At 38.9% G+C, this 27,912-nt stretch overlaps 9 protein-coding genes across 9 annotated transcripts; 7 read left to right on the top strand and 2 right to left on the bottom strand.

Moving 5' to 3' along the window:
• Positions 1–408: 408 nt before the first annotated feature.
• On the top strand, positions 409–2,391 carry PHYBLDRAFT_145255 (hypothetical protein; the record flags this gene model as incomplete). The annotated part of the gene is made up of 6 exons (XM_018431394.1): positions 409–466; positions 516–594; positions 653–846; positions 924–1,438; positions 1,507–2,086; positions 2,159–2,391. The coding sequence occupies 6 exons, from the start codon at positions 409–411 to the stop codon at positions 2,389–2,391; spliced, it is 1,659 nt and encodes a 552-aa protein (XP_018291825.1).
• A 1,734-nt stretch (positions 2,392–4,125) lies between these two features.
• Positions 4,126–6,146, top strand: PHYBLDRAFT_64743 (hypothetical protein; the record flags this gene model as incomplete). Its single annotated transcript, XM_018441345.1, has 6 exons — positions 4,126–4,183; positions 4,237–4,315; positions 4,381–4,589; positions 4,678–5,192; positions 5,259–5,838; positions 5,899–6,146. 6 exons carry the CDS (start codon positions 4,126–4,128, stop codon positions 6,144–6,146), a joined length of 1,689 nt encoding a protein of 562 aa, XP_018291824.1.
• Positions 6,147–7,226: 1,080 nt separating this feature from the next.
• On the bottom strand, positions 7,227–9,090 carry PHYBLDRAFT_181359 (hypothetical protein). The gene is made up of 5 exons (XM_018438457.1): positions 8,744–9,090; positions 8,371–8,645; positions 7,741–8,227; positions 7,596–7,663; positions 7,227–7,509 (listed from the first exon to the last, which is right to left on the bottom strand). The coding sequence occupies exons 1-5, from the start codon at positions 8,993–8,995 to the stop codon at positions 7,296–7,298; spliced, it is 1,296 nt and encodes a 431-aa protein (XP_018291823.1). The 5' UTR covers positions 8,996–9,090; the 3' UTR covers positions 7,227–7,295.
• Positions 9,091–9,528: 438 nt separating this feature from the next.
• Positions 9,529–10,908, top strand: PHYBLDRAFT_168218 (hypothetical protein; the record flags this gene model as incomplete). The annotated part of the gene is made up of 1 exon (XM_018435821.1): positions 9,529–10,908. The coding sequence occupies one exon, from the start codon at positions 9,529–9,531 to the stop codon at positions 10,906–10,908; it is 1,380 nt and encodes a 459-aa protein (XP_018291822.1).
• Positions 10,909–11,454: 546 nt separating this feature from the next.
• Positions 11,455–13,100, top strand: PHYBLDRAFT_77831 (hypothetical protein; the record flags this gene model as incomplete). Its single annotated transcript, XM_018443305.1, has 6 exons — positions 11,455–11,487; positions 11,559–12,167; positions 12,209–12,305; positions 12,404–12,497; positions 12,567–12,648; positions 12,744–13,100. 6 exons carry the CDS (start codon positions 11,455–11,457, stop codon positions 13,053–13,055), a joined length of 1,227 nt encoding a protein of 408 aa, XP_018291821.1. The 3' UTR covers positions 13,056–13,100.
• Positions 13,101–13,199: 99 nt separating this feature from the next.
• On the top strand, positions 13,200–14,959 carry PHYBLDRAFT_181357 (basic-leucine zipper transcription factor). Its single transcript, XM_018438456.1, has 2 exons — positions 13,200–13,804; positions 13,898–14,959. Exons 1-2 carry the CDS (start codon positions 13,234–13,236, stop codon positions 14,509–14,511), a joined length of 1,185 nt encoding a protein of 394 aa, XP_018291820.1. The 5' UTR covers positions 13,200–13,233; the 3' UTR covers positions 14,512–14,959.
• A 5,836-nt stretch (positions 14,960–20,795) lies between these two features.
• On the bottom strand, positions 20,796–21,941 carry PHYBLDRAFT_186924 (hypothetical protein; the record flags this gene model as incomplete). The annotated part of the gene is made up of 6 exons (XM_018439300.1): positions 20,796–21,116; positions 21,192–21,296; positions 21,352–21,442; positions 21,507–21,616; positions 21,687–21,789; positions 21,841–21,941. The coding sequence occupies 6 exons, from the start codon at positions 21,939–21,941 to the stop codon at positions 21,024–21,026; spliced, it is 603 nt and encodes a 200-aa protein (XP_018291819.1). The 3' UTR covers positions 20,796–21,023.
• An 855-nt stretch (positions 21,942–22,796) lies between these two features.
• PHYBLDRAFT_64736 (hypothetical protein) lies at positions 22,797–25,312 on the top strand (the record flags this gene model as incomplete). Its single annotated transcript, XM_018441344.1, has 11 exons — positions 22,797–22,944; positions 22,979–23,047; positions 23,116–23,243; positions 23,337–23,430; positions 23,503–23,538; positions 23,598–23,993; positions 24,072–24,190; positions 24,303–24,547; positions 24,612–24,804; positions 24,877–25,026; positions 25,091–25,312. 11 exons carry the CDS (start codon positions 22,797–22,799, stop codon positions 25,310–25,312), a joined length of 1,800 nt encoding a protein of 599 aa, XP_018291818.1.
• A 333-nt stretch (positions 25,313–25,645) lies between these two features.
• On the top strand, positions 25,646–27,563 carry PHYBLDRAFT_133556 (hypothetical protein; the record flags this gene model as incomplete). The annotated part of the gene is made up of 3 exons (XM_018429578.1): positions 25,646–26,134; positions 26,226–26,801; positions 26,919–27,563. The coding sequence occupies 3 exons, from the start codon at positions 25,646–25,648 to the stop codon at positions 27,252–27,254; spliced, it is 1,401 nt and encodes a 466-aa protein (XP_018291817.1). The 3' UTR covers positions 27,255–27,563.
• Between the last annotated feature and the right edge of the window lie 349 nt (positions 27,564–27,912).

Raw genomic sequence — 27,912 nt, 5'->3', positions numbered from 1 at the left:
TTCATTTATTAATAAATTATCTTTTATTTACTGTTTTCAATGTATTATAATATTTATGCTTTAATATGTGCTCACCCTCGTCTATTGATATAACTCTCAGTCCAGTTATTATACCGATACACTTTATTAGCTTTTTGTTAAGTTGATATATGAGTTTATTGAATTTTATTTGAAAAACTCACAAGTTTTAAATACAAATAATGATTTATATAAATATACATTGTGGGGTTAGGCGTGGTTAAGGTAAACATCTCCATTTGTATTCGAGTATTAATCATAGCTTAATGGTTTTTTTCTTTATCATAAATAATTGTGTTTTATCACAGAGTTGGGTGATATTACATATAACTTGTACATAAATTAAGTTTGTTAGTATACTCTTGTGCTTCTTTAATTTTGTACGATTCAATGGCATCAAAAATTTATGAATTCGACTTTGACGAATATCCCTACGTTGTAGGAATAGGTATTATTTTTAAAGCTTTGAACACGTCTATACTTAATTTCATTATTAGATTTTGGCACCACCTTTTCTGGGTGCTCCTATGTTTATAATAAAGACAGATTAGACGAGATTGTTGATATTACTAAATGGTAATATAGAATATCAATGATAGAGCTAAAATACTTATTTCGGCTTACGTATATATAGGCCCAAGCAGGGTTGCGCCGTGTATCCAAAAGTTCCGACGGTATCTCTTTATGACCCAGAGAGTAACGAACTCATTGCATGGGGATACGATGCCATTTTTAAAGCAAATAAGCTCAACAACAAAGGTGTTTACGTTAAGAAATTCAAGCTACTTCTTGATCCTAGCAACTCTAGCTCTACGACACTTCCAGAAGGTCTAACATCTTTGAAAGGTAGTCTCGTATGCCTTCTTATAGAAGACTCTTTTTTAACTAATCGGTGCTTTTAACAGTGATTAGCGATTATCTCTGTGAATTATATTCTTATATTCACAGCTCGTTTAAGAACTCGCTGGGTGTAGTATATAACCCTTCGAAGTTTAGATATTGCCTTACTGTTCCAGCCATGTGGGATGATAAAGCCAAGCGTGTCATGCGAGAAGCAGCTATTCTTGCCGGTATCGTACGTCGCAGCGATCATCCTGATCGATTAATTTTGACAAGCGAGCCGGAAGCCGCTGCATTGTACTGTGAAAGCAAGTTCAATCAATTTAATCTTACCAAAGGAAATCGATTTATGATCTGTGACGCAGGGGGTGGAACAGTTGATTTAATTGTTTTTGAAATTGATGAAATGTTTGGTCTGCGATCTCTTCGCGAAGTCACCAAAGGTTCCGGGAGTTCATGTGGATCAGGTTTCTTGGATGATCGTATGCGGGAGTTCCTCATAAATCGCTTTGGTGAACATTCTGAAAGCAATAAAGTAGTTATTGAACAGCTGATTAACCAATTTGTTATTGCGACCAAGGTATGACCAGTTCCAACTAAAGGGTATTTTATATTTAAATAACAAGCGAATGCTGTTCTGATTATTAGCCAGAGTTTGAAGATGAAGACGATGAATTTTTTGTTATTCCGGCTGCACACAGTCTAGATAAGAAGACTATGTCTGAAATTGGAGTAGTTGATGGTAGATTTCAAGTGACGGTTGATGAACTTCGAGAAGATATATTTGAGCCAGTTGTAAAACAAGTCCTGAGTTTAATATCTTGTCAATTGAGTCAATCTGAAACAAGACTTGATGCAATTTTCTTGGTGGGTGGATTTGGCCAGTCGAAGTATTTAGCCAAGCGCGTCAAGGATACGTTTGAAACCCAGGTTGAATCTATATGCGTACCCAGCCGTGGTGAATTGGCAGTAGTTCGTGGGGCTGTAATGTATGGAATAAACCCAAACAGGATTACACACAGGGTCTTACGGCGTACATATGGGCTCGAAGTTCACTGTCCATTTGATGAATCCGAAGATTCAATAGAGAATAAGATGGTAACATCAGACGGTGCCGTACGATGCTGGGGACGTTTTAATGTTTTTGCAACCAAAGGAGAATGTATAGCTGTAGATTCATGTGTCGAGAGAGAATTTTTTATATTCTATCCAGACAACTTTGTTTCGGGTATGGTGCTTTCAAAACATTTGCTATATATGAGATCTTTTAAGGAAAGATGTATAATATTATTATTTCCAGATTTGTTTGCATATGATGAAGATTGTGAACCTCCACGCTATACCACTGATCCCGGAGTTCGTAAGGTAGCTGCCTTTACCACAAAAACGCCGGTTCTACCAGGTATTAAATACCAGCAAAAGGTGTACTTCACCACAAGCATGTATTTTGGTAGAACTGAGCTTCGTGTAGAAATTGACATCAAAGGAAACAAGTTTATTTTTACTTCCGACTTTGACTCCCATGAACTATAGCCCTTTATACTAAAAGCAAGATTTTATTTTTTATTTCTAATAAATACTATTAGTGCAGTATGTACGGCCTAAGACTTTTTTTTTACTGTTACTGTAGTATATATTTTATCCAATAAATAATGAGAAAATAATAGCATAAATTGTGTTATGCACTAAAAGTACTCATTGGATTTTCCACAAAATAAAAGGTTTACATATAGCAGTGAAAGGGAAAGTTGGAATTTTAGAACTATATTACTTTTACGCTATTAAAACCAGCAATAAGCTTAGGGTTGCTTTAATTTTATATCCTGAATGATTCCCAAAAACCAGTAAGCCGCGTTCTTGCTTTCAATGATATATTATAAAATGTATATGTTTTTTTTGTGGTAAAGCAAAAGAAAAAGCAAGAATAAAAATTCTAGATTTTCACTGTGATTTCTACATTTATACTTACTTTAAATAAAGTATTATTAATAAAATATAGTTTATTTACTGACAGCTCTTTTTGATTTGGGATACTGGTAATAACACCCTGGATTTGATTGCATTTCAAATGTGAGACTCCTTATGTATTGAAAACCCTTCATCAATTGACAAAAAATCCAGATTTTTCTTATGCTCCCATGTTCTTAAATAAATGTATTTAAAATTTAATCAAATTTGACTTGGGTACTTCTGTTAATATTAATATAACAATCACTTATTGAATGAGTGATCGAACCATGATTTAAAGAATCAATCATACTAATTTAACATGAATCTGGCACACAAAGGACAAGTTCCTGACATGTATAAAATTACAAGTAGTGTCTGGTGAGCATTAATAGAATACACATTGAACGATTTTCAATGTAAGTCTTGATTTACATTGTATATTCAAAAATACTCCAAGTTCTAACAAGCTTTTAAGTTAGGTTTTTGGTTGATTATTTTTGAATGATAAAAGTACTTGTTCAAAAATCCCGATAGCATATATGTGAGTAATATTTAATGTATACCTGTTTTGATTTACGGTGCATTGATCATGTGTCAATTAGCATTAGATAAGATTGAATTTTGCAAAATAGTACATTTAACTCTATAAAACTCATTATCTAGACCTATAGATAAAATTGACTGAAAAGAGATTTATAAAACAATAGCGGGAATATAGGTAATTCTATATATATATTTTAGCTGTCTTTTTTCTTTATATAAATCACAAAGTAAGAGTATTTGACTATTAGAAATGATGTTTGGCATGAAGGTTTATTTATCTATACAATAATTATAGTATTGTAGTTTGGTATCAATAGGACAATACTCTTTTGTATTATTTTATTACAATGACGGTTAAAATCACTTTTCTGCTACATTGCACAAATGCACCAAAACAGCAAACCATTATGTCTATAATTCTTTTCTTCTCGGTTTATTGAGGTGAAATAGTATATTCTAGGATCAAAAGTTATGTGGATTCTGGAAGCTAAATATGATGGTAAAAATTAATCGGCTCCTTCTCTAAACCTGGTTTACATTGATTCATTAACGGGTTTGCTCAATATAAATATTTATAGCTTTTTTTTGTATAATAAATTATAGTATCATTTTTTTAAAAAAGAATCAATCTTCATTTGAATGATAAACAACAATTTTTTGTAGCAAAAAAGAAATAGTAGGAAGAATATTAATCATATTTTTTTGATATATATATAAAAGAAAACTTGTCATTAAACATAATATTCATCCTCTTTTATAAGTATTACCTTTGTGATGGCAGGCAGAATCCTGGATAATGAATTTGACAATTATTCCTACATAGTTGGAATAGGTAAAAAGACTTTTATTACTTGAAAGCATGTGCTCAAAGCTCAATATTACTAGATTTTGGAACCACATTCTCTGGATGCTCTTACATATACATTAAAAGCAGTATCAACGAAATATTTGACATAACTGACTGGTATAACATTATATTCTCATTAAAAGAAATGGATTCTTTATTTATATATGTATGTATGGTTGTAGGCCGAAACGTAGTGGATACATTTATCCCAAGGTTCCTACTGTGCTGTTTTATGAACAAAACAGCAAAAATCTCATTGCGTGGGGGTATGATGCTATTCAGAGAGCAAAGCGCCCAGATACTATGGGTGTTTTGATCGACAAGTTTAAGCTACATTTAGATCATAGCCAGACATACCCCGCACTTCCAAATGGGTTAACTGTTCTTGAAGGTAAGTTTAAGATTATTATATCTTTTTTCTAAAAAAAAAAAAAAAAAAAAAAAAAAAAAACGTTTGTTCTCACTATTGTGTTTAATAGTAATAACCGACTATCTTCGTGAATTTAATCTATACATACATACTTGCTTGAAAGATAAACTCGGCGTAATCTACAATTCTTCAAACTTCAAATATTGTCTCACAGTTCCAGCTATATGGGACGATCAAGCTAAAGCTATCATGCGGGAAGCAGCAGTCCTTGCTGGAATTGTTGACCGTAGCGATAATCCAGATCGTCTTATACTTACTAGCGAGCCAGAAGCAGCTTCTTTATATTGCGAAAAAAAATCGGGCCAATTCAACCTTAAACATGGACAACGTTTTATGATCTGTGATGCTGGTGGCGGCACTTTAGACTTGATTGTATTTGAAATCGATACCTCTTCTGGTGACGCATCTCTTCGCGAAGTTACAAAAGGCTCAGGAAGTACATGTGGATCGACTTTCTTGGACAGGAATATGCGAGATCTGATCATAAAACGGTTTGGCACTTATGCTGACGGCAACAAAGAGATTATTGATAACTTAATTGATCATTTTGTTGCTTCAACCAAGGTATAGTGTATCTGAAAAGCATAATAGAAATGTGTGTACTGACAGAGCTGCGCGGCGCTATTATAGCCTCAATTTGATGATGAAGATGATGAATTTTTTACTATTCCAATCTCATTGGGCCTAAACGAGGAAATTTTGGCTAATATTGGAGTAGCTGACGGAAGACTTCAAGTCACGGTTGATGAACTTCGCGAGGATGTATTTGAGCCGGTTGTAAAACAAGTTTTGGATTTGATATCTGATCAAATAAACCAGTCTCGAACACAGATTGATGCTATATTTCTGGTCGGTGGGTTTGGCCAATCCAGATATCTAGGCAGGCGTGTTAAAGAGATTTTTAAACCCAAAGTTGGATCAATATATGTACCGAGTCGCGGTGAAATGGCAGTGGTTCGCGGTGCAGTTATGTTCGGAATGGATCCCAATAAAGTTACGCACAGAATATTACGGCGTACATATGGGCTCAGATGTGGTTCTATATTTGATGCCCTTAGGGATCCACCAGAGAAAAAATATATAGACTATGATGGTGTTACACGCTGTCATGATCGTTTTAGTATATTCGCCACCAAAGGAGAATCCATGGCCGTTAACAAATGCGTTTCTAACGAATACTTTGTATTTTATCCCGGCCCTTTTAATTCAGGTATGTCTTTTTGAGACTCTTTCACTATTGGAATCTAACAAAAGAAGGGGCTTTTATTAGATTTGTTTGCTTACGATTTTGATGGAAGTTCTCCAAGGTACACTACTGATTTAGGTGTTCGTAAGGTAGCTAAGTTCTCTAAAGAACTTTCTATATTTACTAATGTCAAACTGGGGGATAAAATATTCTTTACAACAAACATGTACTTTGGAAAAACTGAGATTATGATTGAGACTTTAATCAGGGGTGAAAAGTTTACTTATACTTCAAGTTTTGCTTCTCATGAACTTGAAAAAACCTCTAGTTAAAATCCCCAAATGTATACATGTATAGCAATTTATCTTTACAAACTATTTTGACTTTTTCTTTAGCTCTAAATCTTTTCATTAAATAATAAATAAACTGAAGTACTGTCGATTTATGCTTTCTATATTTTCTCCCGTCTTTTCTATTCTAGCATTTCTCATTATTAGAATAAAATAAGGATTTTAACATTATACATATACATTTGTGCACATGTATTTTTATGTATTAAAAATTGAGTGGTCTCTAGAACCAGTCTTAGTCTTGTTCAGGATATATATATGCTGTAGTTTTAAATAAGCTCATATTATAAAAGCTTTCTGCTCGACCCAAATATCTTGACTCGATATGTATTTACTCTCAAACATTTAGATTTCTATAACATACCCTAAGTACGTGGTTATGGATATAATGATATACTTATTATGTTGACGATAATATAACATATATTATTACTGATACTAGTACACACATAATGTACTTTATTCTTACAGTTAAGTATGCTTCTTTGAGTACCAATCATAATCAAAGTATTAATGTAAATATCTATCATATTTTTTTGGTTGGACTGAAACCTGTACCAAATCAGCCAAGGCTATAACAAAGTATAAAATATTCATGTACAAAAAAAAACTTTGAATTCTACCAACTTTTGGATAAGAATTTAAGCTTTGGAATTTTATTGGATTTAAATCTCTATCTCTATCTCAATTAAGAATGATGATTGTTGGTAAAGCATGGCATATGTATTTATGATTTGCTATATTAAATGGAAGTAGCTGTATTGCTCATTTGATATATATATATACGAACCTTCATTCCAGCTTTTACTATAGGCTTTTAATAAATATTATTTTGTTCCTTTTATATGCAATAATATTTACCACTTGAAGCTCTTTTTATATAGATATATTTCTAACAAAAACTAAATGTATCGTTTACTATTTGAACAAAAAGATCATTTTCGTGCCTTTTTTTTCTATTAGTATTAAGGATATTTGGCTTTGTCTATTAGTACAATTATGGGTCATCAAAGAAAATGTAGGTCTTTCTTTTTGTCAAATTGGTTGTGTAAATGTATCTTTATGTGCAAATGAGTGGAATGCTGATGACTTTTTTTTCTTCATTTCTTTTGATTGGTATGTCTATTATTATTAATAGTGTGTGTTTGAGCTATTAGGGTTGCTGATATCAGCATAGCTTTGAACTTGACGGCCTGGAGGTGGCGCAACTGCCTGGTTTATATAATTAGAATAGCCTTGGTAATCTGCCATTTCAGCGGAGAAATCATCCGTTCCAGTTGCTGGAAGACTCTGATGAGCAGGCCGCTTAGGAGCACGATCTTTTCCATTCCGTTCCGAAGCACGACTACGATTATATATATATAAATTGAGAAATTTATGTATTAATTAGTACCAGTTTATATTATTCACCAAAACATATTTTATACTTACGACTTTCTCTTTGCTTTTAAGCTTTTCTTGTGTTCCATTTCTTTCTCATCGTCAGAGAACTCAAGTTCCTGTAAGCAAAAGAATAAAGAATCGATGAAGATGTTGAGTTAACTACATCTTTGTGTTTGTATATTAGATACTTTACATCTTCACCGGCCTCTTCATCATAAATATTACTGGCATCAGTGCCCTTAATCTTCTTCAAAGCCTCAACTTGGATGACATTGGTACGCTCATAGGATGGAACAAAGAAAACACGTGCTCCAACTACAGCTCTCTCCTTATCAATCTCTTCGGCTTTATTGTAGCGAACCGAATAGAACGGTCTTTGTACCGGACCAAAGGTTTCAAACACCTCTCCCATAAGCTCTCGATCACCATAGACAAAAAGAGTGCCTATATCCAAAGCAAATACAGATCCTGGGGTGGTTTGGACGACGATTACATTGTTAATCACATTGTGAATAGTACCAATCGCAATGATTTCTGTCTGAGGGGTCAAGATATAGTTGGGTTTCTCAATCACTACTTCGACAATTTCATTTGTAGTTCTCAATTCAGTGGTGCCAGCCGGTTCTTCGTCCTCATCGTCGTACAATTCTGTTTTAGCCTCTCCACTTACTTCCTCGTCACTAAAGTATAAATACAAAAAGATTCAATGACAATTGATAAGCACAATTTAATTACATGTAATGCAATGCAATGCAATGCGATGCGAGAAGACAGATAATAAATAATGTAGATTACAAATTCAAATCAATAACCAATCAATTACCTTTCGTCCGAGCTATCGCTGTCCTCATCGGATGACATTTCCAGATCACTGCTCTCGTATCCTGTAGTCGTAACGTCTGCGGCTGCAATAGCTGTGTCAAGTACATCTTTTGTTGCATTTTCTTCTGCATTTTTATTCTCAGTAGGCGCGTTGCCACCAATAATAGACGTTACAAAATCTTCGACATCTGTTTCCATAGAGCCACTGGTGATAGGTTTCTCTGCAGATACAGGTGGGACTTGTACAGTATCCATTAATGCATCATTAGAGTTTTCCTTTGTTTCAATAGTAGACTAATTAATACAAGTTTGAATTTAATAAAGTTGGGGGTTTTGGTATTTAGCTTCTTTTTTTTTCAGAAGAAAATGCTTACTTCTGAAACGATAGAATCGCATATAGTTGTAGTAGGTGCAGTGTCAATCTCGGGTAATTCTGAGTTACTTGTCTCTGGAGAGTGATTGAGTATAGGAGAAGGTTGAAGAGTGAGATCTGCCTTTATTTGACCGTTGAGAATAGTGTCATGTTGTTGAATCACTTTGAGGGCATTGTCATTATCAAGATCTTCACATGTAGTAAAGACGATCTCCTCTTTTAAGGCAATTGGAGTTTGTTCGTTGGTTGACATGAAATATTATTAATTGATACAAAATTAGTACAACTTAGAATAGATAGAAGAAATTGTCTTTGGCCGTGAAAAAGGAACCCCTCAAGAGAAGATAGTTTAACTGTTAAGAAGTGAAAAAAAAAGAGAGGGAAAAAAAAAGATAGGTGACAGGTAAAGGACTGCTTCCATTACCAATGATTTTCTCAGTAGCTACCTAATTCTACTTTCGTCATTGTTTATTATTATTAATACTTGCAATGCAAAGAGCGTCATTGCTGATCAGACGCATTGGACTTCCGGCAAGAACGGTGCGCACATCGTTATTAACTCGTCTCCTCGTCCAACCATGCCATGTTAGCTTACGTTCACATTACATTGCGCCTTGCAAAACAGTATCAACACAAGCGCGATACCAAAGTACAACAGCCCAACCTTTATTAGACTGCCCTGGATGTGGAGCACCTTTCCAAACAACAGATAAATCTAAACCAGGTTATCTGGTCAACCGAACCTCTCCTGTCACAAAAAAAATAAAGAAGCAGAGCAACAAATCAATGAGTGACGCTCAGTATAAAGCAGCGCTGGAAGGTCTTGATGCGGAAACACTTGCATTGTTAGAAGGAGAGGATATTTACCCAAGTCCAGGACCAGAAATAAACTCAACAGAAGAAGAAAGTCCTGTGTGCCAGCGATGCCACAAACTTAAACACAATAACAAATTGACTACCGAAAGCTCGCCACAATTTTTAAGAGAAACGCAACAATACGGATCGTTGGATTTCTTAAAAACAAAGCGGGATCCACTTTTGGTAGTAGTTATCGACCTTACTGACCTTCCCTCGTCGTTAACGCCTGTGGTAAAGATGTTAAATGGAAATCCAAGTGCAAGAATTGTTTTGGCAGCGAACAAATTTGATCTCCTACCGGGAAGAGCACGCTTGCACGAACAGCGATTGCGGGATTGGATTGTACACCAAGCAAAGTTGACTGGGCTGCCTACACAGCAGATACAATGGGTATCATTGGTCAGTGCCCGAAAAGGCTGGGGTATATCTGGCTTGGTTCGCAGATTGGGTGAGGCGCGTCTGCCCACTGATGATATTTATATGGTTGGATGTACCAATGTCGGCAAGTCTGCATTAGTCAACCAGATGTTGTCTCAGGGAGGACGTGGAACAACGGGTGTAGAGTCGGCAGTTGCGCGTGCGTACAAGGCAAGCGTAAAGAAACGATATAGTATTACAAGCTCGGCTATACCTGGCACAACCATGGGTACAATCAAAGTTCCGTTGCATGCGTTTGGTTTAGGGCATAACGAAGAGGGGGAGGATTGGATGAAGCGACGATTTATTACACGAGACCGGTTCCTGATCGACACTCCTGGTATTATTAATGATCACCAATTAGTGCATCAACTGTCAGCCGAGGATCAAAATGCACTCAACAAGTCCGAGCTGATTCCTATTACCTTTCGTCTTCAACCCTCCCAGTCATTGCTTCTCAAACCTTTGGTGCGAATTGACCTGAGAGCGTCTAGTGAGCCTGTGATGATGACTGTTTTTAGCCCTCTTGAGCCACATGTCACCAAAACAGCCAAACTTCCATTGGATCCATTTGCGCCTACTGGAGAGACTGGTGTTGCTCCTATAATTAAACCAAACTCAAGCATGGCATTTACTCTGGGAATGAAACCACTGGATGGGACAGTCAGGGTGGTAAACAACGGCAATCCATTACAGGCATCTGTTGACTTGAGCTTTGCAGGCGGTGGCTGGGTTGCTGTGGCTGGCAGATTTGATGAAGCAGACTTCAAGGTGTGGCTACCAAATGGAGCGGATCCAAAGGCATTCGATGTTCGGGATCCCCCCATGCTTCCGTTTGAATACAAAGGCAATGTTCGAAAGTTTTTCGGCTCTGGCCATCGTGTACGATAAATGTTATGAAATAAAGTTTTGTTTGTATATTACAGCATGTTTAGTGAAAGTGATACATGGTGTCACGGGAAAAGTGAAAAATCTGTTTTGAACGGGCGAACTCTAAAAGACAAAACATAAATAATTGTTAGATTCGTGTTGTTGTTTTTGTGAGTTCTGTAACCCGTATGTAACAAGGAAATACTAAAGACAAGACCACTTTATCGATTTTTTTAAAAGTCTGTTTCTCTGGCCTTTTTTACGCTTTTTTTTTGCTTTACTTTATTGTACTTTTACTTTTACTTTACCAGGATTTGAAATCTACCTACATCTTAAGAGGAGTGTGATGAAGACTCGATCGGACTCTGAGGCTCCTGTCAAGGATACACAATAGCGTGGGAATTTGTATAATGGAAGAGAAGGCTCTGGGCATATGGAGATTGGCAGCAAAAAGGGATATAAACAAACAATGCAGCGGCTTAATTTCTATTTATTTATTTTTTTCATCTTTCCTTTCTTTGTTCTCTGTCAACAAACAACACGCAAAGACCTCAAGTCGTCCTACACATGCTCCGAATATTATCCCGTTGTGCTCCAAGCGTATGTGTAATCTTAAAGAATAAATAATTAAACGGTATTCATTGTCGATCCAAATATCAACCACAATATAGTCCCTCCGATCCGGTCTGTGCCGTACCTACAACACCTACAATGCGGCCGTAGCAAATCTTACAGTCCAGCAAGAAGAGCTTCGGGAGAATGTCTACACATTTGCTCAGCAAGAATTGGCCCCAAAAGCCCAAGATTTCGACAAGAACAATGAGTTCCCTATGGAGATGTGGAAGAAGTTCGGCGACATGGGTCTTTTGGGTGTTACTGCTCCAGAAGAGTACGGTGGTCTTGGTCTAGGCTACCTTGAACACACTCTGGTTATGGAAGAGCTCTCGCGTGCAAGCGGATCAGTAGCTCTGAGCTATGGAGCCCATTCAAATCTCTGTGTTAACCAAATTACTCGCAATGGAACAAAGGCCCAGAAAGACAAGTATCTACCTAAACTTATATCTGGTGACCATGTTGGTGCCCTCGCTATGTCTGAGCCTGGTTCTGGCTCAGATGTGGTCAGTATGAAGTTGCGTGCCGAGAAAAAAGGAGATCACTTTGTACTCAATGGCAACAAGATGTGGATTACCAATGGACCTGATGCCAATGTACTTGTAGTCTATGCTAAAACTAACCCCGAAGCAGGACCCAAGGGTATAACTGCATTTCTTATCGAAAAGGTAATATAATAATAAATATAAGGCCGTTTCTAATCCATCAGACATTCGAGGGTTTCTCTACCGGACCAAAATTAGATAAGATGGGCATGCGCGGGTCGAATACTTGTGAACTCATTTTTGAGAACTGCAAAGTACCAGGTATGTTATATTTCCTGTAAATATTGACACACTTGATTACTAACAAACATATACAAACATACACAAAACACAAAACACAAACAATAAAATAAAAACAGTCGAGAATGTCTTGGGTCAAGAAGGAAAGGGCGTATATGTATTGATGAGTGGACTTGACTTGGAAAGACTGGTTCTTTCTGGAGGTCCATTAGGGTAAATATACACAATGATTACTCATCATAATCTCTCTTGATAATTAACAAACTTCTTTTACACACCTAGTTTAATGCAGAATGCACTTGATGTGACTGTACCGTATGTCCATGAACGCAAGCAATTTAATGTACCGATTGGCGAATTCCAAGTAAGGAGTTGATGAAAATAATAATAATAATAACAATAATTGATTGACAATCAAAACAACATGGCTAATCTTTCTTTCCTTCTTTTTTTCTTTAGCTTATCCAAGGCAAACTCGCTGATATGTACACTAAACTCAATGCTTCTCGGTCCTATGTGTATTCTGTCGGTCGTGCTTGTGATGCAGGCCATATATCAAACAAGGACTGTGCCGGTGCAATTCTGTACAGTGCAGAGAGAGCTACTGAAGTAGCTTTAGACGCAATTCAATGTTTGGGTGGTAATGGCTACACAAATGAGTACCCAACCGGCCGCATCCTCCGTGATGCCAAACTCTATGAGATTGGGGCAGGCACGAGTGAGATTCGTCGGATGTTGATTGGGCGGGAATTCAATAAGCAATTCAAATAGGGCAATATCATGACCAAAATAAAATGTTCGAGCATTTTCGTGCTCAAAAAGAAAGCGTGACTGGATCCTTTCTTTCTCTTTTACTTTAACTTGCCCTCTGTATCCCCCTTTATTTTATTCTATTTTATTTTATTTTAATTCTCTCTTTATTCCTCACTACTTTATACTTCTCATCATCATGGACTTTGAAGATCTTATGGACATGGAGTGGTTGAACAACCACACTGAAGACATGCCTATCAAGGAAGAGCCACTGGACTCTTATTACAACTTCCAAAACTATTATGAGGAACCAGAATGTTCTTTGGCTGGTCTTCCCTATCTGTCACCTGGAGCGGGGTCGCCAGAATTGGCAGATGACGAAGGACCTCCTCTGATTATGCCCACAACAGACCAGATTAGACAACTAATTGACATGGCCAAGCGGCAATTGGCTTTGAGGGAACAAGAACAATCTGCACCGCCCACAACTCCAACCATTACCACCACTGCACTTCCGGCCAGTAGCACTGCGCCACTATTGTTCTCTGAGCCAATCCAGCCCCCACAGACCGTCGCTCCAGAGGACCTTATCAAGACCGAACCAAAGCGCAGCAGAAGAGACTCTAGCGCATCAGCGTGTGAAGATGTGCTGGCTTTAGAAGCATGTGCTGAAGCTGATGGAATTGATATAAAAAAGTTGACCCCAAAAGAGCGACGACAACTGCGCAACAAGATTTCAGCCCGCAACTTCCGCGTCCGAAGAAAGGGTAAGATATTATTATTATTATTATTTTAAAAAAAATGTGAAATAGATAAACGCGCTTTTTTTAAAAAAAAAATTGTATTAATAATTGGCGTAGAATATATTACTACTTTGGAGGGGCAGGTAGATAAGCACAAAAAGCATGCTGAGCGACTACAAGACCGTCTTGGTAGTGTAGAAGATGAAAACAGACAACTCCGGACAGAAGTTGACACACTTAGACGCCAGAACCAGATGCTTCAAAAAGCAGCTGCTACAAGTTCAAGCGCTACTATTCTTCCATCGTCTGTTGAGCTTACCCGCACACCATCTTCACCTCGTCCTGGTGGACTGAAGCCTAATCTTCGTAAAGATATCAGCATTCTTGGTACCAAGGCCCAGGATTATCGTCAAGACAACTATATCCTTGTTTCAAACGCCATTATGCCCAACTGGGACCTCGACGCCATTCTTTCTCAGACACCTACTCCCGTTCAACCGACACACAGCTCATCACTTAGTATGCAGGCAGCAGCAGGCCACTTTATCGCACTTGTGGCCCAAATGGCGACACATATTCCACTCGATCAAACCATTACTAAGATGCCATCATATTATGAAGAAGTCTATGATGGTTTAATCATGACAGGCCTGATCGATAATGTTCAAAGTGGATCAAATGTAACAGATAAATCCTTTTGGTGGTGGGATGCACAACCCCAGCATGCTTAAAGAGAGCGATCAAACACACACACACACACACGTCTTTTCTCTATTCTCCCTTTTTAACATAACTCTGTATATAAGTCAAATATCTACTTCTTTCTTCATTATCACTTCGTTTTCTTTAGTCCTTCCTCTTTTAACCCCTACAACCCTTTTATTCTCTATCCGAGTTGACCTGCTTTAGTTTCAATCTCCCACACACCCCCTACCCTTTTTCCCTTGCCCTCCAGCCCCCCCTCCCCCTCTCCTACTCTTCCTCTCACCCCCTTTTTTCCCTCTTTTATTTTCTCCCCTTATTTTCAACCCTTACATACAAATCCACCTTGCAATCAAAATATTATTTCCTTTCTATTGTTTTTTTTTTCTTTTATTTTCTTTTTATTATTATTTTATATAATATATTATTATTATTATTATTATACTACTATTCTACTATCATTATTCTTGCACAAATACTTCATGTGCGTGTGCGTGGGTTTATCAAATGAGTCAACTCTTTCAATTGTTAAATAAATATTTATATATAAACACATCTTATATATAAATAAACACTTTTTACAAAAGGAAATATTAGATTTTATTGTGTGACAGCTAGAAAATATTCATGTGCCACATGCAGACTTAACGTGTCTGCTATACATAGCTAACACTGAGAGATCGAGTATTGATGTCACTGAAATTTTTCTCCAAAAAATTATGATTTGGGAATGATGAACTTACTGTCTTTAACGACTAGTGTCCTAAGCCTTCCCTCGCAAGGGGAATGGTCACTGTGGAAAAAACATGTTGCCTTCCTTCTGACTCCTTATCATATTTCATTTTTATTTTTATTATTTATTATTTATTTATATATATATATTTTATCATTTTGCTAAAATATTTTGTTGCTTTCTAATGATTTACGGTCGTGCAGCTCTCCGATAAATGGTCTCCATTTCCACAATACCGACATACATCCTGTACCCAGTAGATTATGTCAATAAAGCATAATCAAATACCAAATAAAGAACAAAGAATATAAAAACTTACATTGCATTCGGTACTCGCGTGCCCTGCTCCACCACAATTACCACATCGTACCACCACATTCTTACTCCATGGTCGCTTTGTTCTGTTCGACCTCATTTCTTCCCGGTATCCTGCGAACAAATCCTGATTACCAAATCCGGCCGTACTTCCTCCAGTTGTCGATGTAGCTGTCTGAAGTTGTGTTTCCAATGTACCAATCTTTGCTTCCAATGAATGTATATAGCGTCTAGCCTCCTCCATCTCAGTCTGTTTCCGTGCCTCAAATAATTGTAACGTCTGGGTTTCTCTTTCACGTGAAAGTGCCAATAGTTCTGAGTATCTTCCTGTCATCATAGCCATCTCTTGTTGTGTAGTCATCAAGGTCTGCACAAGCTGTGCATTATCTCGCTGTAATGTCTGAATCACCGAAATCAAACCCTCATGTCCCATACTCCACAGATTATCCGTCGACAGTATAGTATTATTTCTTTGTCCTACGAATGATGACTGCAAGTGTTGTTGTTCTTGTTGCTGAATAGGAATATCCATGGTTAATCCAGGGGGTTTAGGCGTCGAGAGCCCCTTTAATGAGAAATGAACAACATCAGGCTCAGGAGCACTGACAATCTCGGCAACAATGTTAGTTGTTTTTGTAGAAGTTGTCTCAGTCAGAGGGCTGTAGGTAGATTGGCTAGTGTTGTTCACTGACGATTCAGAGGTAAACGTGCTTATTGTTGTAAGTGGCGTCTTATCGTCCCAGGGCACTTCGATAGACTTTTCTTTAGCATTGTCTTTACCCCATCCGCCCAAAGCATTTCTAGATCCAGTGTTATCTTCTTTATTCTCTTCCCAGCCCTGATTCCACCCTCTACTATTTGCTTCACGCTTATTCCATGCAGGCTTGGCGTGTCCACTCTTATGTTCAGGCTGATTTGGCAACAAAGATGAAGATTGAGACTAAATAAAATTGATATTTTTCTGTTGTTGTCAATCTTACAACAGACGTTTATGATCTTACCTTCACTGGCTCCCTTGTCAAAGGCTTCCTCCAGTTGTCAGACTCATTTCCACCTCCGCTACTACCAGCTGCTTTTGGATTCCACGAACTCTCTGAAGCTTTGGGTGACTTGGCCTTCCATGCGTCTACTACAGGGGATTCAGGCTTATTGTTCCATGAATCTGTAACGGGTGAACTAGATTTGGTGTTCCATCCACCCTCTGCAGGAGAAGCTGGGGTTTCATTCCATGAATCTACGACAGAAGAGGTATGTTTGCTATTCCATTCGTCTAATACAGGAGAGGCTGGTTTGGCTTTCCATGAGTCAGCTACAGGAGAGGCTGGTTTGGCATTCCATGATTCCACTACAGGAGAAGCTGGAGTAGAGTTCCACGAGTCTACGGCAGGAGAGGCTGGCTTTTGAGTCCAAGTGTCTTCCAAAGTGGCAACCTTTGGTTCCACAGGCTTTACGCTAGCTTTTTGGGACCACGTGTTTGTGTGTTTGGGTACCTCTGTCGCCGATACCTTGGTCGAAGAAACCTGTTCCCATCCGTCGTTGGAAACTTCTTCAGTGGCTGACTTTCCCCATCCACCAAGGTCCAATGAGTTCCATCCATCAGATGCTGTAGAGTCAGTAGAGTCAGTAGGTTCAAGTTTGGAAGTAGCGGCAACAGTGACAGAAGCTTCGATAGCAGCTGCCGCCAATTCCCTGGCTTCAGCAGCTTCGGCTTCTTCTGCGAGCAATTGAGCTGCCCAAGCCGCCTTCTCTTTCATTTCTGCATCCTCTTCTTGAGCTTTAATAGCAGCTTCAGCTAGGGCTCGTGCTGCAGCTTCAGCATCCTCTTGAGCCTTGGCTTCTTCCCTTAATCTAGTCTCTTCTCTAGCCTTGGCTTCTTCTATCTCTTGAGCCTCCTCATATCTGGCTCTGGCAGCTTCGGCAGCCTCTTTTGACTTTGCTTTGTTCACAACTGGCTTTTGTTTGGTCTCCGACGCTTCCTTGACCGATCTCGACTTGGCTTTTTGTTGAGCAGCTGCCTTAGCTGTAGCCTTTGCTTTGCTTTCTGCTGCCTCACGAACTATAGCAATGCGTGCTTGGGCCTCGGCTTCCTCCTTTGCAGCAATAGCTCTGAGTTTTGCTGCGGATGCTTCGCGTGCAGCTGCATCTCTTGCTTCTGCCTCTGCAGCCTCGCGTGCCTTGGAAGCTAGTCGTTCTTCTTCTCGGGATATCTTGGATGCAGCCTCTGCTTTGGCCTTGGCCTCTGCTTCTGCTTCTGCCTTGATTTTATTTTTGGCATCACGAGCTTCACGATAAGCTTTGTCCGCAGCAGCCTTGGCCTCTTGTTCGGCCTGCTCCTTTGCCTTCCTTTCGGCTTCAACCTTTTCGCGAGCTTCACGAGCTGCTTGAGCCTTGGCCTTGGCCTTGGCTCTGGCCTCTTCCTCGGCTTGTTCTTTGGCCTTGAGCTCAGCTTCAACCTTTGCACGGGCCTCGGCCTCTACCTTGGCTCTAGCTTGACGAAGTGATTCCATCTTGGCTTCTCGGGCAGCCTTGACCTCTGCTTTGATTTTGGCACGGGCTTCAGCTTCTTTCGCCTTTGCCTCTTGAGTTTCCTTGGCTTCCTTGGCTTCCTTAGCTGCCTGAGCTTCCTTGGCTTCCTGTTCAGGAGTGAGTTTTGGTTTAGTCTCGACCTTTGCCTTGGGGGCTTCTGACTTTATGGCCTCTTTGGTATATGCCTTTGATGAAGCTGCATCTTGCTTTTTTTTAATGTTTTTGGACGCAGAATTCTTTGTGGACGCAGTAGCAGTAGTAGAAGTAGAACTAGTAGTAGATGGTGAAGCAGTAGTGACGGCAGCAGCAGCAGCAGGAGTTGCTGCGACAGTCTTGAGAGGAGATGGTACAGATTTATCAGTTAAATTTGGTAAAGCTGCGGTTTTAGAAGTCGCAGCAGTTTTATATATGGTTGAGGCAGATGTCTTGATTACTTTAGGAGAGACGGCAGCTTTAGGAGCAGCAGTTTTTGCGGTATTCCCGGTTTTTTCGGTTACCTTTGGTGAAGAAGCGACCTTTGTAGAAATAAATCATTTGAGTGTAAATTTTCCAGTTTTTTTTTTGTACACAGGGTTTGTTGCAGATTTTTTGTTTTGTTTTTACCTTTGTAGCCTTTCCAGAGTCTTTCTGTGCTGGTTTATTTTTCTCAGGAATAGTAGAAATAGAAGGCGTTGGCAACGGAGAAGATGTAGCACTTCCCTTGTTTTTATTCTTTTTCTTTTTCTTGCTTGTTTCGGGTTCTTCCACAATCAAATCCATTGACTTGAGCAGTTTGTTTTGTCTCTTCAAGGCCACATATTCGCCCTTTATTCTTATACTCTCTTGTAAGAACATACTTCCCAATACTCCTACAAACTTCCGTCTACCGACTTGGGCACTACTTTCAAATGCATACAACAAATTGTCATGTTGCTCCACCAATTCGTCATGTGATTCAAGAAAACGTTTAACTTCTCTTTCGATTGTCACGGCCTCCATCATCTCGCCTTCCTGCATCAGGGCCTCAATGCACACTAAGCCGAACTTACAAAACAAACTCTCAGGGAAAATCTTTTGGGTGGTCTGGTACCGGAAATGTTGGCGTGTAGAATAATAAAAGTTTTCTATCTTCTTGATACGCTTCTTAAATTCTTTGTTGTTAATTTTATCGAGACGAGATGAAGTTACAGGTCTACTTTCTTCTGTGTATACTTTCTTGAGGGCATCTATTTCTTGGATATAATCCTCCAAACGTTCGCTCATTTCCTCTTGCACTGCCTCCACTGCAGAGGCAGCATCCACAGTAGGATGTAATTCACGCAATGAATCAGCCACAGCACGACATTTCTGTAGATGAGTTTCGTTGCTGAGTTCTTGGGAGGCCATGCGCTCGGCCATCTGCTGGATAGTGGGAACAACCATGCTCCACAACTGACGGACCAGCTGACGAACAGCCTCAAGACGAGGGATCACAAAGTCAGTGTGGAAGGCATGAGCACAATCCTTAAGATTGTCCAAATAATTTATAAATGCAGCATCGACCTGTTCGACGGTGTCTTTGCGCTTTGAGAGGTTTTTGGTTGCCCAATAGTCTTGGAAGGGAAGCAAATTTTGGGAAGCTGCAAAAGCTTCTATTGTGGCCTGACACTGGGGACCCATGAGTTCACAGCGTTCGTTTTCAAGTACAGTTAGGCGATCCATAAATTCTGTGAGATGGCGCCAGGACACATCTAGTGCCTGTTCAAGCTCAATCAAGGCATTACTAGTAGCCTGTGCCATTTTTTCGTTAAATATCTCAAATTCCACATCAAGATCGCCGGGAGACCTGTACTCGGGGCGGTAGTGGGGGCAGGGGAGATTTTGGTGTATTGGCAAGAAATCTGCGGTCAGATCTGCCAACACAGGAAAGCTTTCAGATGGTAAAAGTATTGCTTGGCGCTCAACAACAAGGTATTCCAATAATTTTTCAGGTGGCATTGAGTTTTCAGAGTCGAGTGAGAAATCGTCTTCGTCTTCGTCGTCGTCTTCGTCGTATTCGAAAATCTCATCAAAATTCTCTGGCAGTAAGTGGATTGTAATAGGTTCAAATATTTCAGGAAGACTAGAAAGACTACTAGGCATTGTCAACCATGTATTACAGATGCTGATCAGTTCTTTTGTTAGACTGGTAGACATTCCATTTGGTGTAGTTTCTGTTGTGGCAACATCAAGCAAATGACGAAGCTTCTCAAACATGGTTGATGAGCGCGTCTTTTTCTTGGCGAGAGATGGTTGCCCAGATTGTTGGACGGCAATGTTGTAGCGACCTGCTGCCAACAGCTGGCAAGGATTTGATTGAGGTTCTTCAGGGAGCTTTGTGCTCCAAGCATAACGCTTTTTGTAAATGAATTGAGCCCATTCACGACAATAAAAGCAGCGGGATTCACTGTGACAAGCACGGAATCGACTGAGCTCTTTTGAGATTGTATTGTGCTCAATTCGTAAAACGTCAATTGGTGCGTCCATAATCAATCGCGTTTAAAATAAAAGAAGAAGAACAGAAAAAGGCAGGAAGACTATAGATATATGTATATAGATATATAGATATATAGATATATAAATATTTTCTCTTTTAAAAAATTGAAAAAAGGAAGGGGGGTTTGGATGATGTGCACACTTGGTGTGACTTGCAATGATAAGAGCAAAATCCTATTTTTTTTTGCTTCTTTTTTTATTGTCTTTCCTCTTTTGGTTGTACACAATAAAGTAAAGCTGTGATTTGGTTGTGATTTTCTTTATATTATATATATATATATTTAAAATGATGCTTATTATGGGATGAAATGGTTATAATAAAAGTAGTATGTTATGAGTGTATAAGAGGGATTTCGGCCAGATAAAACCTCTGAATTAAAAACAAAAAGGGAATAGAGTCCAAAAAAAAAAGTAATAGAGTGTAAAGCAGGAGAGATTGGCCAGACCCTGAATAATCCAGTGTGTATGTATGTGTTAGACTGTTTCTCCAAAAGGAGTACTGACAACTAGGGAATCCATAGTACTTATTAGACGGTCGACTTGTATGGATCCTGCCATATTAATAGCCTGATATATTATGACAAAAAAAGAATGAAAAGATTAATCATTTAATCTTTATGAATAAATCCTCGATAGAGTTACCTCGTCAAAGCATCGCATATCCTGTTCAAGTCTATTGTGAAGTGCCCTGACATTCCTTTTCTTTTCAGATATACGTTCCATAGTCGTTTTGCTCTCCTGAATAATCTACACAAAATTGTCAATTTTTCGCAATAAAAGATCAATCAAAATCCTATATTACTTGTTCTTTCGCTGCCTGCAGTCGACTTAATTCACGACGCTTTAACTCTATGGCCAATGCACGTCTTACTCGTTCCGATTGTGGAATTATCCTAATATATATATACGTCAAGTAAATAAAATAATGTACGTGTGTGGGTGGGTGGGTATTCATACATTTGTCCCTGAGCTTGGTCTCCTTGTTCTCTGGCATCCTTGATCAATCGTTCAAGATCAGCAATCTTTTCTGGTAATTGATATTTCAATTTAAGATGCTCACATGTAGCCTATTCATTCTCATTATTGTGAATAAATTTTGTTTATAATTTTGTAATCGACTTGAATTGTTTGGTTTACTTCTAGATTATCTTGTATATAGTCTTGCATCTGTTGCTGAGCTGCCTTTGTCTCGTCATGGGTCTGAGCGACGTGTTTAAGGTACTCTGGCATCTTATCATAACTACCAAACATGCATAAGAGAGATTTTTTTATGTAAACTAAGGACAATTACTCGATGGATCTGATAATGGCATGAATATATTTTTGGTATAAAAGATTGAATCTATCAGGTCGACTTCTTCGATGCCTGTCCGTCGAGACTGATGGTTGCATGGGATGCCCAAAAAGAAGTAGTTGTGACGTGTTTTGAAAGAAGTAGTCTGGGTTAAACTTCTTTACACTATATATATTTTTATTATTAATTTTTATTTTATGAAATGTTTTGTATATAAAAAAAGAAATCCCAATAGTCACAGTAGAACTTCTAGAAGTAGTTTGTAGTTTATAGTTGATGTTTATTGAATTGAATAAACTGTTAGAAAAAAACTAGTTTCTATAAAGTGCTTCTTAAAGTAAGCTTTTTTTTTCCGTTGGTGTTTCATTGGGAATGAACAAGCACAACCTTTTAGTTAAGGGTCCACACACGCACACACACGCACACACACGCACACACATGAGCACACAGACAGATACACAAGTAAGCAATGGTTGGGACATTAAAAATCCGATTTGTAGACTTGATACACATATATATCTTTGATTAAAATGCCTTGTTATTTAAACGAAATATCAAAAAAGAGTTTTTGGGAGATTAAATGCTTTGAATTACTTTATCAACTAATGAAATTCTCAATTGACCATATAAAGCAGGCCCTTCATTTCCCTTTTGTAATAAAAAATACAAAAAGTATTGTCTACTGAACAGTGAGTTTTAGGGGTTGTAATTTCCAATTCTTTTTCGCAGTCACCTGAATGCACGCGTAAAACACAGAGAGGGTTATCGGACATTAAATATTTTTCTTCTCTCCGAAAAGATATCTCACTTTGGTCTTTTTTTTTTTTTTTGGCTTTCTCTCCCTCCTTCCCTCCCTCCCTTTCCCTCTCTTTCTTTCTTTATTCCTTTATATTTATTATAATATATACATCGATTTCCTTGCACATTTATTTTATACTTCTTTCTTACTTTTGATGAATTCTCTCCGTGAACATGACGACCCTTTGTCAAGCACATTTTTTGATACTACGTCGTCTTATCTAGGATCAATGAACGAAAGCCAGACAGTCAGCTCTTCACTTTATGCACCCCAATACGACTACGACAATGACCCATGGGGAAGTTTTGGACAATCAAACCATGTTGCCAACCTTAGCCGTGCATTCACTGCCCCTGCGATTCAACCAATGGAACACCATCTCGACCCTTCCACCCTTCTCAGTAGGTATAAAGAACTTCCACAAAAAAAAGAGCTGTTAATAGATACTGATCAAACTTATTCGAATTTTAAAGATGGTATCAAATTGCCGGATGTCTACAATAAACTTTTTAGTTCCTGTCAGCGGTCTGGTCGAGTGTCCTTGGTGTCTCTCGGCAAATTGATCAATGCTGGCCATTTGTCGGCTATTGAGACCGAAAAGGTATGTTGTGTATCTAGTCTGGCTGAGCTTTATATGATCTTCATTGGTGTTTGTGTATCTAAAAGGTGTGGTTATATTCTTTTTCTGGTGTAGATCCTTCAGATTGTGTCTTCTGGCCAGTCTTTTGTCTCTCGCCAAGAATTCAACTTGGCTCTCGTCCTAGTAGGCTGCGCTCAGCATGATATGGGTAATTAATTCAACCTTAAACCTGTATTGTTACTGTTATTTACTGACTGTTGCTCTATTGTTCATTAAAAAGATTTATCATTGGAAAATGTCAATCGTCACAGAGAAGGTAACATTAGACTCTATCACCCATACAACACTTGACCAACACAATATGTGTCGAATTAGGTCTCCCGGTTGCTGTACTTGATCTTGGTTTGGATGAGCCAAAAGTACCTCCACTCGGCCTAGCATCAAACACTCCCAATCTTCTACACTCGGCTGAACAAGCACCTCTACCCGTCCAGACATCTCAACCACCTGCAGCAAATCCAAATCCAAATCCAAATCCAAATCCAATAAACACAACAAATTGGTTCCAGCAACTAGAAGAAGTCAAGGTTACCATTGCTCCTGAAAGAGAGGGATTTATTTTCAAGCATGTAAACTATATTGTCGAAAGTCAGAAACGGTCATCTATTGTCCTCAGACGATTCAGTGATTTCTGGTGGCTGATGGAAGTCCTGGTACGACGTTATCCTTTTAGAGCCTTACCCAGTCTTCCCCCAAAAAAGATGGGTGGACGTAAGTAGAATAATTGATATATTATATACATGTGGATGTATATGTATATATATTGTATTTAAACTAACATTCATTAAGGGGATGGAGCATTCCTGGAAAGAAGGCGTAAGGGATTATCAAGGTTTATGAATGCTATTGTTCGCCATCCTGTGTTACGTGCGGATGAGGTTGTTGCTCGGTTTTTGACTGAACCAGCTGTAAGTTTTCTATTTCTGTGCGTGTGTGTGTTTGGGGAGTTTTTTTTTGAAGACATTTATTATATGATGATTTAATTTATTATCTCTATGTATTGTATATATGTATATATAGGAGTTAGCAGCATGGCGTAAACAAAATCCACCAAAACTAGATGAAGAATATAGGCGCAAGGGCGATTCTGTACAGACTGATCTGACTGTTATTCCAGAACAGCTGGATGAACATATCCAAAAGGCCAAGCGTCGAGTAGGGGCGTCTATTGAACACTATATTAACCTTTGTCACCTTATGGAGCGTATGGTTCGACGCATGCATGGTCAGGCCACAGACTATGTTCGGTACAGCATCGCACTAAAGTAAGGTTATGTTATTATCCAAACCGGGTGCCTAGGTATATAACTAGCTTTGGTGGTATAATAGTTCATTGGCAGAGAGTGAACATCGCTACCATGCATCTGAATGTATAAATTGCCAGCGTGTGGTCAAGGGATATGAGCTGGTGGCCAAACACATGCAGTGCGAAAGTAGTCTGCTGGATAACCAGGTTAATGTGACAGCAGACGGTGTTCTCGAGAACTTAAAAAGATTCAGAGACCTCTTGGTTTCATTTCGAGTGAGTAGAGATGGTTATGGTCGGATGGAATAGGAAGAAGACAAAAAAAGAGGTATTCATAGCCCTTGATAGGAACTGGATGAGCGTAAGGAGAGACTTGCAGGAAATCAGATCGAAGTCCTCTCCAAACGGATAGCTGGTGACCGTACCAAAGTCAACCAGCACAAGGGAGTTCCAGGCCTTGAAGCAGAAGTTGAACGTTTGGAAGAATCTATACGCAATGTAGGTTTGAGCTGTGTGTAATTCTGGGTGATTTATAGATTCGATCAATTTGTGATTTGTGTAGAATGAGCTTCAAGTGCATGATCAGGAATGTCGTCGCCAGTTTATTCGCCACTGTATTTATGGAGAGCTCATCTATCTGCACAAACAGCAGGCATTTGTGTCGTCACTCTACCGGGACTATGTGCGGGATATGGCACAATTCTCTCGCCAACGCGCTGAAAACTGGCAGTCTCTTGAGAATCCTATCCTGGAAATGCCAACAGACGTTAATCTTTTTGATTAAGAAAGTCTATCATCGGAATCTTAAAAAAAACCATCAACAACAATATAAATATATATAATACACACACAAAAATGACATTCAAAGAAACCCTTTTGGGTCAAAACAGATAGCATACGGAACTGAGTTCCACGCATTGTGAGTCATCTGCGGGGAAATTTAGAAAATAAAAATAAATATATTATAAAATAAAATAAAAATAAAAATAAAAATAAATATATATATATTTTAAAAAAGATAGTCTTTTTATTTATTTTTTATTTCTTCTTTATACACATATCACCTTTCTCTTTCCCTTCTTCCCACTTGGTTATTTTTTCTATTAAGAACCTAAACATGAGCGCACCTGCACCAAAGAAGTTATGGGGAGGCCGTTTCACTGGCGCTGTTGACCCTCTTATGGACGCATTCAACGCATCGATTCACTTTGACAGACGCATGTATGCTGCTGATTTGGTTGGTTCAATGGCTTACAGCAAAGCCCTTGCAAAGAACAAGATCATCACCGAGGAGGAACGTGATCTTTTGTTGAGCGGTCTTGAGAAGGTTATGGGTGAGTGGGAATCTGGCGTGTTCGCTCTCAAGGAGGGTGATGAAGATATCCACACTGCCAACGAACGTCGTCTCGGTGAGATCATCGGTGGTGTTGCTGGTAAGCTCCACACCGGTCGCAGCCGTAACGATCAGGTTGCCACCGATATGCGTATCTGGCTCAGAGACGAGGCTTCAAAGATCCTCGCTCACCTTAAAGAGTTGATCTCTATCACTGTCTCGAGAGCCGAGAAGGAAATAGACGTCATCATGCCTGGATATACTCATCTGCAGGTAAAAACATAATCCGTCTTTTTAGAAATATATTTGTTCTTGGTAGACTTCTGTGCTAATCAGGTCTTTGATTTATTACTCGCCTTTGCAGAGAGCCCAACCCATCCGCTGGTCTCATTTCTTGCTGTCCCATGCCTGGTTGTGGCAGGCTGATGCCGATCGTCTTGAGCAGTTGATCGATCGCTTCAACGTCTTGCCCTTGGGCTCAGGTGCTCTTGCCGGTCATGCTTTCAACATCGACCGTGAATTCCTCGCCAAGGAGCTCGGTTTCCGTGATGTTATCCACAACTCTCTCTACGCTGTCAGTGACCGTGACTTCGTTGCTGAATTTTTGTTCTGGTCCAGCTTGACCATGACCCATATTTCCCGTATTGCAGAGGATCTTATCATCTACTCCACTGGCGAATTTGGCTTTGTCAAACTTGCTGATGCCTACAGCACTGGGTCTAGTTTGATGCCCCAGAAGAAGAACCCTGACAGTCTTGAGTTGTTGCGTGGAAAGTGTGGTCGTGTCTTCGGAAGCATGTCTGGTTTCATGATGTCCTACAAGGGTATTCCCAGCACCTACAACAAAGATCTTCAGGAAGATAAGGAGCCCATGTTCGATGCTGCTGATACTTTGTCTGGATCCCTTCAAATCACCGCTGGTGTTTTGAGCACTTTGGACGTAAGTTAACTATAAATATGTAAATGCGCATATGTGCATGTGGGTGTGTGTGCATGTCCGTGTGTGTGTGTGTCAATAAAGAACATCTCATCTTATCATAATCTTTTTGTGAAATAGATCTTCCCTGCCAAAATGAAGGCCAGCTTGAGTGCCGATATGTTGGCTACTGATCTTGCCGAGTATCTTGTTCGTAAGGGTGTTCCTTTCCGTGAGACTCATCACATCTCTGGCGCTGCTGTTAAGATGGCCGAGGACCGCAAGGGTTCTTTGGATCAATTGACTGTTGCTGATCTCAAGACCCTCCACCCTTCGTTTGAGGATGATGTTACCAGTGTCTGGAGTTTCGAGACCAGTATCGAAAACCGCAACACTCCCGGTGGTACTTCCCGCTCCTCGGTCCAGGGCCAGATCTCTAAGCTTAAGACATGGTTGTCCAGCAAGCGTAACTTGTAAATTGTATTTTCCTTTCCCCTTTTCTTTTTTAATTTGAGATTTCGGCATCCTTTCTTTATTTCTTTTTTGTATGCTGTTACCTTGTTTATAGATCCCCCTTCCCTTCCTAGCACATTTATCTCACCCACATTCTCACAAGACAAACATCTTTCCTTTTTATCACTGTATTTTATTTCTAAATATTAACGATAACAATAGCAGTAATAAAGATGGTTTATATTAAGCTTATGCACTTCAGTAATCGATAATAAGAACCAACGACTCTTCTTAGTATTCTTTACATCAGTAATAAAATAATTTATAATATAATCTTTAGAGTCTTCGTTTTCTTTGCTTAATATACAAAGCGTAAATAGACAGCTTTGGCTATTAATAGTCAAAGTTATATTTCTAAAAGATTTTATTTGAGTAAGCAAAAATCCACTTGGAGCCAAATTCAATGACTATTAGAGTATTTTTTTTTGGAAAGCTGTCAAAATATCCTTGTGATATAAATTTATTATTATTTGTTTCAATTTATATTCAGTTTTCTGCTTATTTTCTGATTTGTTTGTAATTTGTGTCCAGTACAATTTTTTACAAACTCTTTTTGTAACAAATGAGTGTGCAATTATAGACCGGGCACCGGACAAATGTCACATCTCGGCCCGGGAATTTT

This window comes from Phycomyces blakesleeanus (assembly GCF_001638985.1).
Source record: "Phycomyces blakesleeanus NRRL 1555(-) unplaced genomic scaffold PHYBLscaffold_10, whole genome shotgun sequence".
Taxonomy (NCBI): Eukaryota; Fungi; Mucoromycota; class Mucoromycetes; order Mucorales; family Phycomycetaceae; genus Phycomyces; species Phycomyces blakesleeanus.
The sequence above is the reverse complement of the archived record's forward strand: the minus strand, read 5'-3'. Positions and strand labels throughout refer to the sequence as shown.